Source organism: Neovison vison, chromosome 5 (genome assembly GCF_020171115.1).
Source record: "Neovison vison isolate M4711 chromosome 5, ASM_NN_V1, whole genome shotgun sequence".
Taxonomy (NCBI): domain Eukaryota; kingdom Metazoa; phylum Chordata; class Mammalia; order Carnivora; family Mustelidae; genus Neogale; species Neogale vison.
The window spans coordinates 19,899,088-19,915,570 of record NC_058095.1 but is presented as its reverse complement, the minus strand read 5'-3'; the positions used below and the strand labels follow the sequence as shown (position 1 = coordinate 19,915,570).

General features: G+C 52.9%; 1 protein-coding gene across 7 annotated transcripts in view; it reads left to right on the top strand.

Moving 5' to 3' along the window:
• ATP6V0A1 (ATPase H+ transporting V0 subunit a1) overlaps positions 1-16,238 on the top strand; it is a 45,256-nt gene extending 29,018 nt beyond the window's left edge. For 4 of the 7 annotated variants that reach the window (XM_044247888.1, XM_044247893.1, XM_044247886.1 and 1 more), the window contains 5 exons: positions 2,200-2,307; positions 3,532-3,549; positions 8,388-8,505; positions 8,811-8,982; positions 14,646-16,238. In XM_044247888.1, the coding sequence (XP_044103823.1) occupies positions 2,200-2,307; positions 3,532-3,549; positions 8,388-8,505; positions 8,811-8,982; positions 14,646-14,739 (510 nt within the window). In that variant the 3' untranslated portion in view covers positions 14,740-16,238. The other 3 variants (XM_044247891.1, XM_044247887.1, XM_044247889.1) reach the window with 2 other exon arrangements.
• Positions 16,239-16,483: the final 245 nt, after the last annotated feature.

The window sequence follows — 16,483 nt, the reverse complement described above, 5'->3', positions numbered from 1 at the left end:
ATACTCTGGGGTCCTTTCCTGTCTGCAGTCCACCTGCTGAGTGTTGGGTGTAAGGTGCATGACCTGGAGGTGCCCAGGGTCTTAGGGCTTCCTGAATCTGACTACACATCAGAATCACCTGGTAAACTTTAAATTTGTTTGTTTCTTAGGGTATTAAAACAAAAGAACTAATAAAGATGGTTCCTGATTCCATGACCTAGACAATCCCCTATTGACATTAAAAAGTAAAATTAGGGGGCACCTGGGTGGCTCAGTAGGTTAAGCGTCTGGCTCTTGATCTCAGCTCAGGTCTTAATCTCAGGGTTTTGAGTTCAAGCCCCACGTTGGGGCTACTAAAGCCTGACTAAAACCAAAACGCTAAAAAGTAAAATTAAAGCAATAGTTTAGAGAATGCAAATAGTACAGAAAAAGAAAGTCCCTCTCTTCCCAGACCCCTTCTGCTCAAAGGCAGGGGAGTTTTGCTTCCAAATTTTTTCTGCATATTTCTATTATCCATTAATATAAATCTGTATATATGTTTGTACATGTATATATGTATGTGTTTAAAATGTACTAGGAATTGTGTTTTAAACTATGGCACTCTTCTGCCACAGTTTTAGGTTTTAAAGTTTTTAATGTATCCTGGGAGATCGTTTCACTCTTTTATAGTTGTCTGGTATTCCCTAGAACATTCTGTTGGATATGCTAAAATTGTGTAATCACTCTCTTGTTGGTGGATATGTTGGTTGTTCCCAATTCTTTGCTATTAGAAATAAGAATGCAGGGAACGTTGTTGTCCGTGTACCTTGATAAAATTTCATAAACACAGATGTTCCCAGCAGCAGGACTGCTGAGTCTCAAAGGGTACTTGCATTTTTGTGTGTATGTGCTTACATTTTCAATTTTGACAGACAGTAAAAATGCTTATACAGTTTGCACTTGGGGGATGTTTTTTTAAACATAGATTTCCTAGGCCCCACTCCAGACCTACTAAATGTACGATTTCTGGAGGTAGCATTTGAGAATCTCTAATTTCAAGGTGATTCCGATGCAGCTGGCTCTCTGACCAGCACGGGCAAACCCGTGCTACAAGTAGAGAGAGACTTTGCCCAAACACGGAGTTCTAGTAGTCCATAAGCTGTGGTAAAAAGTGCACACCAGAAGGTGGAGCCATGAGTGGGGACCCCAGGGCAGTTGGCACGTCATGCTGCTGCCCAGAAGGCCATTTTGCTGGAGAGCAATTTTTAAACTCTTGCCTCCTTTTGGCTCCCTCATCAGAAACCATAAGCACTGGGTCTAAGGATTGGCTCTGTAGCTCCTTTTCCCTCTGGCAGGTTAGCTCTCATTGCTGTTTGTCTGATTTCACTCCAGTTCTGCCTGGTTTTTGCACTCAAAAGAGTCCTTTTGCCTCAGCAAACCCAAGCTTTTCAAGTCAGGTTGACTTAGAAATTCTGGTTCTGGGGAGCCCGCTGAACACAGTGACTAGGAAACAGGTAGAGGCAAACACCCAGTCTGCATCTGCCACATGCCTCCAAGATTGTTGGAACATTCCAGAGTCCTCCACTGAAGGAAAGGAGCCTTTTCCTTGTTCTTTTTTCTTTCTTTCTTTTTTTTTTTTTTAAACTCCGTATTCTCTAGCCACGAGCTGGTGTACATTAAGCTTTTGTCCCTTCCCTGATCCTAGGAAGTCCTTTGTTCCTGGGCAGAGACCCGGTCCGCTTCTAGGAGAGGTTGCTGGAACTCTTGGGTTCCAGTTGAAAGCTTATCCAACCAGGTTATAATCACCTTGTCATTTGGCTCCCCTCCCTCCTAGAAAGTCTGGTCTTTAGTTCTAGAAAAACTTAGACCCCTGACAACTTTATAGATAGAGCTACAGTTGTTATACGAGTCTGCTCATATGAAGCTTTTCCTTCGAGCAGGCCTCTCAGCTGGCCTTGACCGAGGCCAGGTTCGTGCATCCGGAAGCGGCAGGCAGAACTGATCAGAGTGAGGTGGTCAATGCAGCTGCAGCTGGGGCTGGGGCTGGGGCTGGGCCGGTGGTGGTTGGGGTGGGGACAGTGGTTTGTTTTTAGTTCAGCTGTTGGATCAGCGGGTTTTGATTTTGTTGCTAGAATATATGCTTTTCTGAGGTTTGTATGTACTAACCATCGCCCTTCCCCACCTCACAGAATGTCACATTAAAGCCCAGGCAAATTCTACTCTTTCTGTTCATCTGTGTAGGGAACTCTCAACTTTGGTGGGATCAGGGTGGGCAACGGACCGACAGAGGAGGATGCTGAGATTATTCAGCATGACCAGCTCTCCACCCACTCAGAGGACGCAGAAGAGGTAAGATCCAGTGGCGTGGGCTTCCTCTCCTTCTCCTGTGGGTCAGCCCTCGTCTTATGTGCAGAAGTGGCCTCCCTCTGGTCTTCTTGAAAAATGAAAATGCTCATATTAGTGATCAGCCTGCCTTCCGGCCCTCTTCAGGCAGCACAGCTTTTTCCAGCGGGCCTACTGCGAGCTCCGGGTGGCCCCTCCAGTACCCGCAGCAGTTGTGGTCGCTTGTCTGAACTCATTGAATTCTGAGTTGCCCGCAGTACTCTGCATGCCGATCTCAGTGACTAACTATGCTCCTGGGGACCGACGGCAGAGGAGGCCCAGGCTTCCCCACTCTTGTTACCAGAAACACAGCCCCCTTCGGGCAGCTTCTTCATCCCTTTCCCCTTCCAGGAATGGTTCCAGTCGGAACTGTAACCACGGGTATTTTTCAAGTCTTGTCCCACTAATGGGCTCTTTTTTTTTTTCCCCCAAGATTTTATTTATTTATTTGACAGAGAGAGAGAGTTCACAAGTAGGCAGAGCAGCAGGCAGAGGGAGGGGGAAAGCAGGCTCCGCGCTGAGCAGAAAGCCTGATGCGGGGCATGATCTCAGGACCCCAAGATCACGACCCAAGTTGAAGGCAGAGGCCCAACCCATTGAGCCACCCAGGCGCCCCAACTAATGCGCTCTTACTACAAATATATTACCTGAGCTTTTAAAAAATGTTACTTGCCGACCTTTTACAGGGAGAGTGAAAAGTAGTAAAGCCAAATTAGACTTTTCCTTAAACCACCACCCCCAGGCTGTTTTTTAAAATCCAGTCTCCTTGCCTGACCACTCACACTACGAAGCCTCTGAACTGAACTTTTTTGAATGTCATCTGTTCATTATATTGTCTCTCTCTCTCTCTCTCTCTTTTTTTTTTGCATTATATGCTTTTTGAAGCAAATAGAATAGGAATTAGGGACCCAGGTGACTAAACTTCTCAGTCTGACTGACCGCTTCCCCCATGTGTATGACATTTTTAAAAGATATTGTAAGGGTTGGGGTGCCTTTAAAAGATACGTATCTTTTAATGCTGTAAATCCCGCTGGGTTTGCTTTCTGCGTGTGCTGAGGAGGCCTGCCTCCAACGCATTAGGCCCATTTAACATCCACAGTTTTCCCCGGGAAACAGTCCGTAACCTTGTGCTCGTGACTTGTGACCGCGTGTGGCATGGCTTCCCACTAAGTGTAAATTTGTGTTTACAAGCCTACCGAGGATGAAGTGGTAAGAAACAAGCTGGCTTTGCCTTCATGTTTATCTGGGGCTTCTCTTCCCATCCTTGTGATCACTCTGCTGACCCTGCTGCAGCCGGGGGCCACACACGACACCCGCGCATCCCGCATCTCACGGGCCATGTCTCTAACCAGTGCGTGAACCTGTGTTCTGAAAAAGCTCATCTCCATTAACTGCATCTCATGTCGGTCACCTCTGTCTTTGTTTCACTGACTTTGCTGATCTAATCCCTCTGAGAATGGCTTTGAAAGGAGCTGCAAGTAATGTCTGCTTTGGCATTCTTGAAGTGACCCCCCTTGGGGGTTAAATCCATTGGTCTTTGCCTTCCTCTCCTGTGGTGTTATGTATGGTACGATCGCTCTGCCGCTGGGAGTAGCTGTTTCCTCCTTGCTCTCTGAGAGCTTGTGAGTAAAGCTTACCCTTCCTCCCTGTCTGAGATGCAGCCAGTCTCTTCCTCCTGTCCTCATCAGCTTGATGATGCTTGAAGTGAGAATTGCTGGACCTTCACTTGGGGTCCACTCTACCTCCCTGTGACCCAGATGGGAGGTAGAAAGCTTTCAAAAAGGAGGCTTTGTCTCTCCAGTGTATTTCAGAAAAAAACAATCCCATTTGCATGAAAGGAGTTCCTATTATACCAGGTAATAGAAACAAAGTTGGCTATTCAGGCCACATTTGGAGTAGAAGGCCTTCTAACTTAGTAGTAATTTATTTAGTGATACACAAATTTTAAATTGATTTTTTTATTTTTAAAGGCCTTGCTGCACTGTTTGCATCTTCCCCCAAAACTTTTCTCTAAAATATATAGACCCATGAACCTTCCCTCTCCTGGCTCTCCTAGTCCTCTCTAAAAGAGGAGTGGGATGGGAACAGGAAAACCTTGGCTGTTCTGTGTAAAACCAGACCGTGCTCGGTCTTCCTGAAGGCTGGAGAGCCTCATTCACTGGCATCCAGGAGCCCCCGTGTTCCTGTGAGCTGCTCACCTGCACGTAGTGACTGGTCGAACTGCTTGGAAGGGCTGGCTGGGAGTGTGTTCCGTGTTAGTGAGGAGCCCAGGCCTCTCCCAGTAACACAGCCTCCAACAACACTGCTCTTTCTAAGTGTCTTCTAGTAGAGTGTGGTCATCAGAATGGTCCGCATTAGAGGGCCATGTCCCAGGGGCTTTGGATGTCCACACAAGATGGACTGTAATTCAGCCTCCCTAGTCTCTGGCCCCTCAGCTCCTTCAAGGGTTCAGCTTCCCGTGGCTTCCTAAACAATGATGACATTTTATCTTTATCAGGCACATGTATGGTGTAGTGCTCCACAGCCAGATTTAGATGAACTATTACAATTATCTAAAGATTTCAAACAAAACTTTTCTTTTTTTTTTTTTTTTAAGTTCAGCCTAATTCTTCTAGAACTTCCCCTTTTTGCTTGGCTGTGAAAACCCCTTTGCCCCACATAGGCCATTATTCCGGCCTCGGTGAAGCTGTAGCTCCTCTCCCTGGGAAGCACTTAGTCCAGTTGCGAACGAGGGCCAGGCCAGCTGATCTTCTGGGAAGTCTTGAAAGGCTGTAACCATTCAGCAGGGGTCAGTGGCACCTCTCCCTACTGTCATCTCACCAGGTGTGGCCATCCCACACACCCAGCCGTGTACTCATTCCATCCGTCTGTGTGTTTTTTTCATCCCACTCACCCATCCATCCATCCAGACATCCCACTTACCCATCTGTCCACCCCACCCGTTCATTCGTCTCGTGCATCCGTCTGCCCCGCCCGCCCGCCCGTCCTCCATCTGTCCATCCCACCCACCCGTCCATCCATCCATCTGTTCATTCATCCTACCCACCCATCCATCCACCATTCTTTTATCCCACCCATTCATTCATTCACCCTCTGTGTGCTAAGCACTGCGGTGCTACAGAAACTGCAAGAAGAAAAACATAGCCGTTGCCTTCAAGGAACTCCCAGCCCAACTGAAGAAACAGCCTGGGTGACAGATGGCATGATTAAGATGTGCCCAGGATGCTGTGGGAACACGGAAAGAGGGCACCTGACAGGCACTGGGATTGGGGTGGAGAAGAGGTGACCAGGAAGTGATTCCCTACAGAGATTGTCGCTAACTTAGTCTGGTCAAGCAGGAGTCTTTGTGGGGGCTGGGTGAGAATGCAGCCCCATCAGGCATGTGGGCCCATCACGTGTTGGGGATAAACAGGCACACAGCTTGGCTGGAGCTCAGGGACAGGAATTGGAGACCAGTGAGAGGGGCGCCTGGAGGTTGCAGAAACTCACCGCGGTACCGACTGTTTGAATAGTAAGGAGCAATCAGAAGGCGGGGGCAGCTGGAAGTGTCACAGCCTGTGTGCATTGCTGAAATGCTCTAGTGGCTGTGTTCTAGGGGATATTGGATTGGGGAGGGGTCACAGTGTGGAGGCATGGAGACCAGCTAGTTTGATACGAGTCATGAAAGAATCAGGAGGCCTGAAGTGAGGCGTTGTAGAGGAGTTGGAAAGGAAGGGACAGCTAATGAGATCAAGGAAGTTAGAGCTCCGGGTCCCAGGACTTCAGTGAATGTAGGCGGTGAGAGTGAGTGAGGATTCCAGATTGACTTCCAGGCTCGGGTGCCTGCGGCCCTAGTGGTGACACTGTTAGACGTGGGACCTGGAGTAGGAACAGGTCCTGTGGGGTCAGAGGAGAGCAATGAATGAGTGTGGGGGCATGGAGTTTGAAGTGCCTCTGGCGCACTGGGAAGGGATGTAGCACGGCCCGTTGGGAACAGGGAAAGTGGAAATGAAGGTGTCCATCGGGGAGTCACTCCTACGGGTGGCCGTCCAAGACTGAGCGGCCACGCTGCGAGAGAAGTGTGAGAGCTGAGGCTGGACCTCCAACATTTAAGGAAGAATCAAGATGGAGACTGGGAAGGAGCATCTGGGGAGGTAGGAGGAAAACTGAGGCCAGGGGAGCGTCTCCAGAGCGAGGAGGAAAAGGCAACAGTGAGGCACTGCAGGGGCTCAGTCAGGACACAGAATGTGTTAGACCTCACGCCTGGGAGGCAAGGGAGTGGGTCCTGGGAAGGTAGGGTCTGTCGGGTGGAGAGGGTGGAGGGCAGGGCCCAGGAGGTGAGGAGGGGATGAGCCGCACACCTGGAGGAGAGTGTAGACGGGAGTCCGTAGCGGTCCTTCTCAGTCACAGCTGACTCCTGAGACAGTGATAGGCTCCTAAGTGCTGGGCTGCATTTCACGCTAAATCCTCACCCACTTTCTCCATTATATAGTGATGAAAACTTGCCCACGGTTACAAAGCAGGAAGTTAGGAAGAAAGTACAGAGAGAGCGTGGTAACACCCGGAAGGGAGGCTTCCTCTGTGTTCTCCATTCTTCTGGGAGGAACTCTGGGTAGAATAAAACTGAAAAGGGGCCAGTTCTACAGGAAACCCAGCGGTCCGTGCTTTCGTGGAGCTCTTAGGAGTGGTGCTCCTGGGAGCCAGGACTGTTCCTGCCTCTACAGGCTCTGGGGTGACAGCCAGCACTGGTGGGAAAGAGCTCTTAGCAGTGTTCTTGGGATTGGGGTAATGAAGATTTCCCTAGTCTTTAGGGTAAAGGCCTCTTTAGGAGGCCTGAAGAGCCTGTTACAGAAGAAAAGCCCAGAAATACTCCAAGTGTAGATGGTCAGGTGAGGGAAACTGAGGCAGTTGCCCAGAGATGGTGTGTTGGAGCTGGCCCCCCTCCCTCCTGGCTGCACCCCCGAGGCCTGGGCTGTTAGCACTTTACCAGCCAGCTCCTTCTCTCGTCCTGCCTTCGTGCAATTTCTCAGGACATTTCTTGTGTTCTTTGGGAGTGGAGTCATGTGAGTCTTGAAAGAAACTGGTGAGAAACAGACTCCGACCTGAAGGCAGGGCAGGCAGGGAAGCTCTGTGCTGCTGGGTTTCTGTGGGGGCTGTGTGGGAGGAGCCCGGGAAGGGCCCACCTCCTGTTTTTGGTGGCTGTGATTGCCCCACCTGGGGTGGGAGTTGGGGGCCCCGGAAGGATGCCTGGCTCCCCTCCAGTGCATGCCAGTAATTATTCCCTAGCCGCTCTTGGAGCGGGCTGCATGTGAACTCCTGCAGGCTTGTTCTAGCTCTACCCCTTTATTCTCGAAACAGTATTTGATGTGGGAAGGAAAGCTGAGAGAAAGGGAGCCTGAGAAAAACAGAAACAAAAAACAATAGTGTTCCATGTGGTCTCAGTCAGCTGGAGGATTTGGGGAAGCTTCTGTCAGAATTTCCATGTGTCATCTTCTCAGAAGCCACAAAAGAAAAAGGAGGTTATCTTGCTCCCAACAGCCCATAAGAATAATAAGTGAAGTAACTGTAGAGGCTTAGTCTTGCCTTGGCAGCTTCTGGCCTGCAAGCCCGTCACCTGAAGCATGGCTGCCCGGGAAAAGCCCTCTGCTCTGAGGACTCGGAGGAAGGAGGAAGGAGGAGGTCAGCTGGAGGAGGCCCAGCAGCAGCGCCCTAGAGTCCCGCGGCCAGACAGCCCATTTCTCTGAGTGCTCTTAACTCGGCATACATTCCTCTCTCAAGCTTACAGCCTAGTGAGAAGAAAAACGTGTTGAGAGTCATCTCGTTAAGATGGAGGTCATTAAAATGTAGTCTGTCAAGGGAAATGGGGTGTCCCAGTTGGGGGGCTAAGCCAGGCAGGATTTCTGGGGATAACGTAGCTGAATCACTGAGGTCAACACTGGGGGCTTCCTGGCCTGGATAGCCATCAATGCTGGTGCTCAGGCCCGGACCCCAAGCTCCAAGTGGCCACAGCCCCATCTGCACATCGCCTCCCAGCCTTCTGTCTTCTCTCTGGTTTCCTTCCATGACAGTTTGACTTTGGGGACACCATGGTCCACCAGGCCATCCACACCATCGAGTACTGCCTGGGCTGCATCTCGAACACTGCCTCCTACCTGCGGCTCTGGGCCCTCAGCCTGGCACATGCACGTGAGTGTATTTCTCTCTGGTGGGAAATTACAGGTTTCCCCTTCTCTGGGCACTCTCCCCGATGTGGGGCTTAAGTAGAGTGGAAATAACATAGAGGTCTGGAACTACTCAGTCTCCTGAATCCCAGGAGAAAGCCGTCCAAACGGGAGGACCACCACTTTGCCGCCTGAGCTATGCGCGGGGTGTCCCTGCAGGAAGCTGGGGTGCGGCAAACACTTGGGGTGAGGGACGGCAGAGCAAAGTGGTAGGCCCACGGCATCTCTTGCCACGCTGAACCAGATGTCCTGTCTCTCTGCATTCCCCAGAGCTGTCTGAGGTGCTTTGGACCATGGTGATCCACATCGGCCTCAGCGTGAAGAGCTTGGCGGGAGGTCTGGCGCTGTTCTTCATTTTCGCCGCCTTTGCCACCCTGACCGTGGCCATCCTCCTGATCATGGAGGGCCTCTCGGCCTTCCTCCACGCACTGCGATTACACTGGTGAGCGGCAGCAAGTTTGGGGGGCTGGGATGTGTCCTTAGCTGCACGGAAGGCAGCTTTACTCTGGTACAGAATCCAGAGACACTAGGAAGTGTCTGCTTTCGTTCACATCATTATACCCAAGGACCTACATTAGGAGTGAGCGTCAGGAAATGTCCACAGAAAAGCTCAGCTCACTTCTCAGAGCCTCCAATGGAGAATTCTCTGGTGGGTATTGTCAGATTCCTTTTCCCTGCCTTTAGTTTTCTTCACTGCTCTTGATTATGGCTTAAAAGCCCTGCTGAGGTTGTTGGTTTGTTTGGTTTTTGTTTTGTTTTATTTTGTTTTGTTTTGTTTTGTTGCTCTGGCATAAACTTTCTCCTGTCTTCAGAGCAATGGAAGCAACTCTGGAATAGATTTGCAGTCCGGGAAGGTGCTAGAGCACACTGTACCCCAGTTTTGTCCCCCTCGTTCTGTCACTGTGCCAGTGTCTTTGCATAGGAGCTCTGGCAGCCCCATGTGGGTAGGGGGGTTCCTGCTTCCACCGTGTGTAGCTCAGCACCCTGAAGCAGCTTCTTCAGAAGGGCAGGTTTGGATTTGTTTGTTTTCCTTAAAGTAGTTGGTGGCTTTTAATGGCTCTGTCTGGAGAGAGCTAGCTCAGTCCCAGGGAGTGGGAGAGGTGGAGTCTGGTCTAGGCAGTGACCCTGTGACCTCAAGGTAGGGTTACCAGGTTTGGCAAATACAATTACAGGACACCCAGTGAAATTTGAATTTCGGGTAAACAACTTTTTTTTTTGTAGTATAAGTATTTCCCAAATATACATGGGATATACTAAGCACTAGCATCCTGTACTTCATCTGGTTTCCCTACCTCAAGCTCTCCCTCTTTTGAGTCTCTACTTCGTCCTTTATGTCATGATTCTCCCTCTCTTTTTGCGTCTCAAACCCCAATGGCTGTGGAAGCTCTGGGCCCTGTCCCTAGAGAAACCCCCCCACCAGCAGTCTTACCCGTTTATGGGGTCACAAACTCAGGAACCCTAACCCTAGGAACTCCTAGACGAGAGGGCCTATGGTGCCAATGATTCTGAGATCAGAGGGTGTATGGAATGTCTCATGACATCAGTTTTCTAACCCTGAACCCAAGGATCCTCTTCCCCATTCCCCTTATCTTTGGTTTTCCTCCTGACTTGGTTATGCCGAGCCCCCTCCAAGATTCCTCTGTTTGCTGTTCTAAATGACGGGGGAACGTGAGTCATGGCAGAGCGGGGCGTAACTGGGACTTGCTCTTCCCTCAAAAGCTCTTTTAAAATAACCCATCCTCTGGCTGGCTTTCCTCCTCCTTGCCGCCCTCCTCACCCAGCTGTTGTTTATTTACTGTCCAGCCAGGAGGTTAGGGGCGCTGTGTGGCTCGGACTGCTGGCCCGCTGCCCCGTTCTCAGCTTATCAGCACGCTCTCTCCCCAGCACACTTCCTCACCCGCTCGGTATGAGGGAATGTCTGTGTAGCCAGCCTGTGGTGACTCACCGTCTCTTCCTTCCTTTCCTAGTCACTTCTCTGTCTCCTGAGCCCTGGGCTTGAGGGGCCAGTTGCCACCCCACCTGAATTCCAGCCCAAGAGGGAGGCCTGTCACCTCCTCCCTTGGGCGGGCTGGGAGCAGTCACGGTGCTGGATCAGAACTGTCAGAGCAGTGAACCAGGCACACCGCCGTCTCCTGAGCCTGGGCCTACTCTCCAGAGTGAGCAGAGGCCGCTTGGGAGGCCATGTTCTATTGGGGCCAGAAGGATTATTTCTCCCTCGGGCTTACCTGTGGCCTTCAAGTGAAGGTGTCTTCCCACGGCCCCATGAGTGAGCCCAAGGACCTGGTGAGTGACAAGAGAGCAGGCTTCAAATTAGGCCCACCTGGGTTCAAATTCCGGCTCTGCTGTCACTGGCTGCGTGACCCTGAGGAGAGCACTTACCTTTCTGGACCTCACTTTCAGGTGGGGAGAGGATGGTATCCGTGTAACATGGTCGCTGTGATAAATAGGAAATAATGCGCACACCAGGTGCCTGTGGCAGTGGCTGGGCTCCTCAGAAACTGACGTTTGAGTGCAGATCACTTAGAAGTGGGCTGCCCTAAGGAGAGGGCATATTGGTGGCAGTCCCTCGCAAAGAAACTGCTTTTAGTGTTTCAAGAGGGGAGACCCCCCCGCAAGAGAGGCACAGTCTCATCAGACAACCTTGTGGGTTGTGGAGGTATCTCAGAGAAGAGAAACATGAAACTCCTTTGTCCAGCTTTCAGAATCCCGTTGTTGGAGGCCTATTTGGAGCATCGCCCTGACTCAAAGGGGGTGAATGAAATGGGTGCTCGTGCTCCCCCTCCTGGCCAGATGTGGATGTGAGGCAGGGATTCGGGGCCTTCTAGTCCCTGTCCCCACCACCGCTGGGATGCAGGAATTCTGAGTTGTGGCCCTCTTGTGAGGCTGGGGACAGCGGGTCCTGCCGAAAATGGGTGCTTGACATTGCTGTATTTTTCCTGGGGTCCAGCCTGGACGTCCTCATAACTGTCACTTTATCCTTGGCTGTCAACTGGGGTTTCCTGATCCTATGCAAGGCCTGCCCCATTACAAGAGCTCTGGATGTCTTCAGTGGGGACAAGAACAACATCATATACTACTAGTGTGAGATTCATGTAGGGTCCAAAGGAGGTGGGTGATATAGTTGAAAACAAGAGTGAACAGGTTACTGTCCTAGCTATTCATTCCGTGTCCTTCTGAGTTACACGTCTCTCTCTCTCTTTTGCCTAATGTCATAGATGTCTTTCCTTGCGCAGGAAAGGCAAAGGCAGGGATAGGATTTGTCAGTTTGTGGACACCAAACTGACTTCAGTAGAAAGACGGTTGCCTCCTGGCCTACTTTCAGGAACCAAATCCCTTCTTACTGAGCAGATCCACAAGCATGTCGATGTGCACAAGTGTGCACTCACGGATTTGTTGAAGGGCAAAGGAAGGTGGGGATCAGGCAGTCATAAAGAATGGAGTGGCGGCGCGCACAGGACACCACGGGGCGGTTGCAGGAACAGCTGGCCTGGAAGTGAGTACACCTGGAGCGTAGTTCCTGGCTGCCGTCATTGCCCTAGCTGGCATGGGGGCCATCGGACAGATTTGTGCTCCAGGCCCTGGGCTGCTCAGAGAGTGGCAGAAAGGGTCCGAGAAGCAGCTCAGCCCCAGATCATCTTTCTAAAACTGCCTCTTTCCACTCACATGCCTGCCAGGAAAGGGAGGAGACCCAGGACTCCTTTCCCCTTCCTTCACTCAAGGAAACAGGTTTCCGGTTACATAGCAGTGCCGAGCGCTCCGGCAACTCCCCCTTACCCTTCGGGTCACGGGGTGGCCTCTGCCAGGTACCGCAGCAGGGAGGGAAGGGGTGGGAGGGAGGAACCCATCTGACTTCCTGAGGCCGGGCCTCCTCACAACTGTGGAATTCTAGAGGTGGCTTGGGCCATGGCAGGGCCCTGGAGGCTCCCTGAGTAGTGTAGCAGGCTCCGAAAATAAGAGGAACTTGCAGGGCTGTGAGCAGGACACTCGAGGCCCCTGCGCAGAGAACTTGATGTTTGTACTTTCTCAGGAAACACTCATTTTCCTGACTGGGAGGGAGAAAAGGGTGGGGAGCCCGATAGGGAGATTGCTTTCCAGCTTTGTTCTGGGAGGTTGGAGTAAGTGAGGCTGAGAAGGGACAGGAAGTCGGGCTGACCCCGAGATGCCCCAGGGTGTCCGTGGTGGTGGCCACCTGAACCCTCTAACCACAAGCAGTAGCTCGAGGTAGAGGGAGTATCGGGCCGTGTGTCAGAGGGACCACCCGTGTGCTCACGCAGCAGAAGTCATCCGCCTGCATCTCAGACCCCTGGAGCCCTTCCTTCCCGCTGGGCCCCCTGGATAGGTAAGGCACACAGAGGAATGCCAGAAGGATGGTGATCGGAAAACTTCCTGAAGCTCCTATTCCATTCGTCCAGTTTGGAATTTGAATTATTTGTGTGATTAGCCAGCCAGGGGGTCAGAGTTCTGCGCCCCTCGTAGACCCTAAGGTGACTTGGCCACCATCTCGCCACATGTCAAATGCAGATGGCATATGTCGATCTCCTTCAGGTTGTTCAGAAATGCCCTTGCCATATGCAGACAGCCTGCTCGGCGGGAAGCATGCAGTCCCGACAGCAGTGGGTGAAAGCAGGAACCTACCCCATCCCTACCTAATGCCCCCAATGGAGGCCTAAATAGCTGTAGCTTCTAGGACTTCTCAGGGGGTTGGGACAGGGGAACGAGTCCAGATCCCGGTTTGAAATTGCTCTTGCCAGGAATCCTGTGACTTCAGTGTGAAGCCCCCTCCCCCAGGTCCTATTTTCCCTTAGCCCAGGGAACCCTCCAGAGTCTGGGAGGCTTTGGGATTTTGGCCCAGCCCCTGGAATGTGGGGCTGGGAGGAGAAGGCCGCCTGTTCTTAACGCCCCCGCAGAAAATTCTGTTCACCTCTTCTCCCCAGGGGTTGCAGCCAACAGCTCTGCAGTGTCCTCAGCCAGCACTGCAGGGGTGAAGGGGCCTCTGAGGACCTCTGAGGGCTACTATCAGACCGTCCCTGCTGCACACGGTCCTTCCTGTGCAGGCCTCTGGGCTTGGAGGCAAGACGGAGTCCCGCCCTAGGTCCCAGCCTCCAGCCCCCAGCCCCTCTGTCCTTTGCAGGGCTTCTGCTGGTGCCCCCAGGGTCACACAGTGCTGAGTGGAAACTATTCCTCAGGGCAGCTCTCCTTGGCTTTTTTATCCTCTGATTCATGCATTTTTCTGCCCATATTTGGTGGTGATTTGGTTGCTGGGCGGCCCTCCAGGAAGTGTGCAGGGGGAAGCTCAGCCTGCAGCGTGGCTCTGCTTCCCGGAGGGCCGGCTTCCTGCCCCTCAGAGTTGGAGAGGGCCCCGGGGAGGCGGTCAGCGATGGCTGCTGGGCTCCCTGGGAAAGGAGGTGAAGCTCTGCTTTTCCTTTCAGCCCCTGAGAGAAGAATTCGTTCTCAGATGTTTTTGTCGTTGGAGAATATTTTTGCCATTACTTGGAGAAGACTCCCCCCCCTCCCCACCCCATCCCAACCCCGCAACTCCTGGGAATTTCCTCCCCAAAGCCTCCAGCCTTCACTCACAACCCTCCCTTCTCCTTCCTCCTGCAAGAAAAGAAACAAACAAGGGCACTTGCCGGAGTTTCTGGCGCTGAGCTCTGCCGCCTAGGGGCTTCCCTGAGAGGTCGGCCGTGAGCCCCTGAGCCCTGGCCAGGAGCTGGTTGTCTAGTCATTGCCCTTAAGAGACTCAAAGCAGTGGCACTTTTACAAATGGCTAGACAAAGAGTTTTGCGTAAACACACTCTGCTTAGCAGGAAGGAGCAGGAAGGACAAACCAGTGAGGAGGTACACGGCACTCACTCCTGCCTTGCCAGAGTGCCTGGCCGAGGGCAGGCCCCGGCTTCAGAAGCAGGGCTTGTGTGCACTGTGGGAAGTAGGCTAAGGCCTGGGCTTGGTGGGTGGGTGGGCAGGTGGGTGCAGAAGGCTGAGCTGCTGCCCAGGCTCAGCTAGGAAAGTGAGGTCTCCAGGAGGAGGGTCAGAGCTTCCGTTTAGCCCCTGGGAAACCCCAAAAGGATTCTGTGGAATGATGGCTTTCCTTTTCCCTTTCTCCAGGGTCGAGTTCCAGAATAAATTCTACAGTGGAACCGGTTTCAAGTTCCTACCCTTCTCCTTCGAGCACATTCGGGAAGGGAAGTTTGACGAGTGAGCCCGTCGTGGGGCTGTGTGCCGGCAGGCTGCCCTCCCCACTCCCTCCACAGTGGTTAGCTGTGCTCCTCTTGCCTGTTGGTTGTGTTCCCTGGGTATCGGGGTATTTGTGTCATCCCCGCCACCCCTCCCCCAGCCACCTGTGAGTCATTTAGATAGATCCGTCCCTCCCTGGGTCCTCCGCCACCGCCAACTTCATGTGTAGTGTAGTGATTTTCTAGAGAGAAGCCGGGCTCTGGCTGTCACTCCTACCCACTGGGCACTGGCCTTGCCCTCCCAGCCTCCGTCCAGCCAGAGACAGCTCCTTCTCTGTCCCGTGGTGATGAACAAGTTTGTGCATTTTACATTTGAGCCCAAAGCCCACGGAAGGAGCGCCGTCCCCATATACACCAGGACTTGGAGCCCCCCTCCCTGCCACTCTAGTTACCGGTTGGGGGCAGGGGTGCCCTTTAACACACCCCAGTCTTGTGTTAGCAGGGAGAGGGTCCAGGAGGTGGTGTTGCTGTCCTCTGCCCATCCCGTCTGGTCTTCAGAGCAGTTGTTAATCAGGAAATCAGCTGGACCCAACTGTGCCGCCGTGCGTGGCTTCTCCCTGTCACTCCCAAGGGTCCCAGGGGACCGCACACCACCTCCCTAATCCTCGCCCTCTCCTCCCTCCCAGAATCCCCTCCTTCTCCCTACCCACTGTGTACCCGGCACAACAGCACAGCTGGGTCTCTGCGCAGAGGTCCCGGCTGCCTCCTGTGGCGGGACGTTTCTCAGGCGGAGCTGCGGGCCCTGCCGCAAGCAGGCCCTCTGGGCAGAGGCTTCGAACTGGTGCTGTTTCCTGGCGCAGTCCCCAAGACATTCCCCTACCCCTAATCATGAGTCTCTAGGGCAGGACCATAGTCATCCAGAGTGGTTCTGCCGGCAGACCTGCCTTCTCTGCCCCCCAGTGCCCCTCTGCACTTCCACTGGGGACCCTGGTCAAGGGAGTGCGGTCCCGGTCCTGGGCAGTGAAGGTCGGGGCCATGTACAGTCTGTCAGTGGGAGGCTGGGCCAGGGCTGCAGTGCGCTGCTTGTGAGAGCTGCGGGGCCTTACCCTGTGGGCGGATGGGCAGCACCCCAGGGGACCACCTCTCCGGTCATCCCCATGCTGGGCTATGGCTTTCAGGGCCTTTAATCATGTGTTGACACAGCAGCCCAGGCTGCTTCAGCTAAATTGAACCCTGGGCCCCCAGTGGTGGAGATAATCCCGTGAATTGGCCAGGGCCCTGTGCTCCACCCACCCGGGCTTTTCTGAGTGAGGCACTTAGAGCCTCTCCTGGGCATGGGCCACCCGAGCTTCCCCGTGCGCTGGCCAGTGTGGCCCTGTGTTCAGCCCCCTCCCCTCTGGGCCCCGTGGTTTACATGTGACCTTTGCTCTGTTTACAGCAGGGTTTGAAGCAGAGCTCTTAGGAACCCTGCCCAAGGCCCTTCTGTTCACATATTCCTATGCTGAATAAAGTGTGTTTGACTCTACCAGGGAGCCTGCCTGTCCTTGTGCCCACAGCCCCTGTGTTGCACGCCCCTGCCCCTCCCCCAGCGCGTTTGCTTCCCTGTGATCAGAGGCCACAGCTGCAGGCCGGACAGTTTGTGAAATTCTCACCTCTCAAGTTTCCCAGGCGCCTTCCCCTCCCTTGAGCCCAGCAGCTCTGCAGATACCTCCGGTGGGGAGGGGACCTAGGGACCTGTCCTCCTTTTCCTTTCCCACACTGCCCATCCAT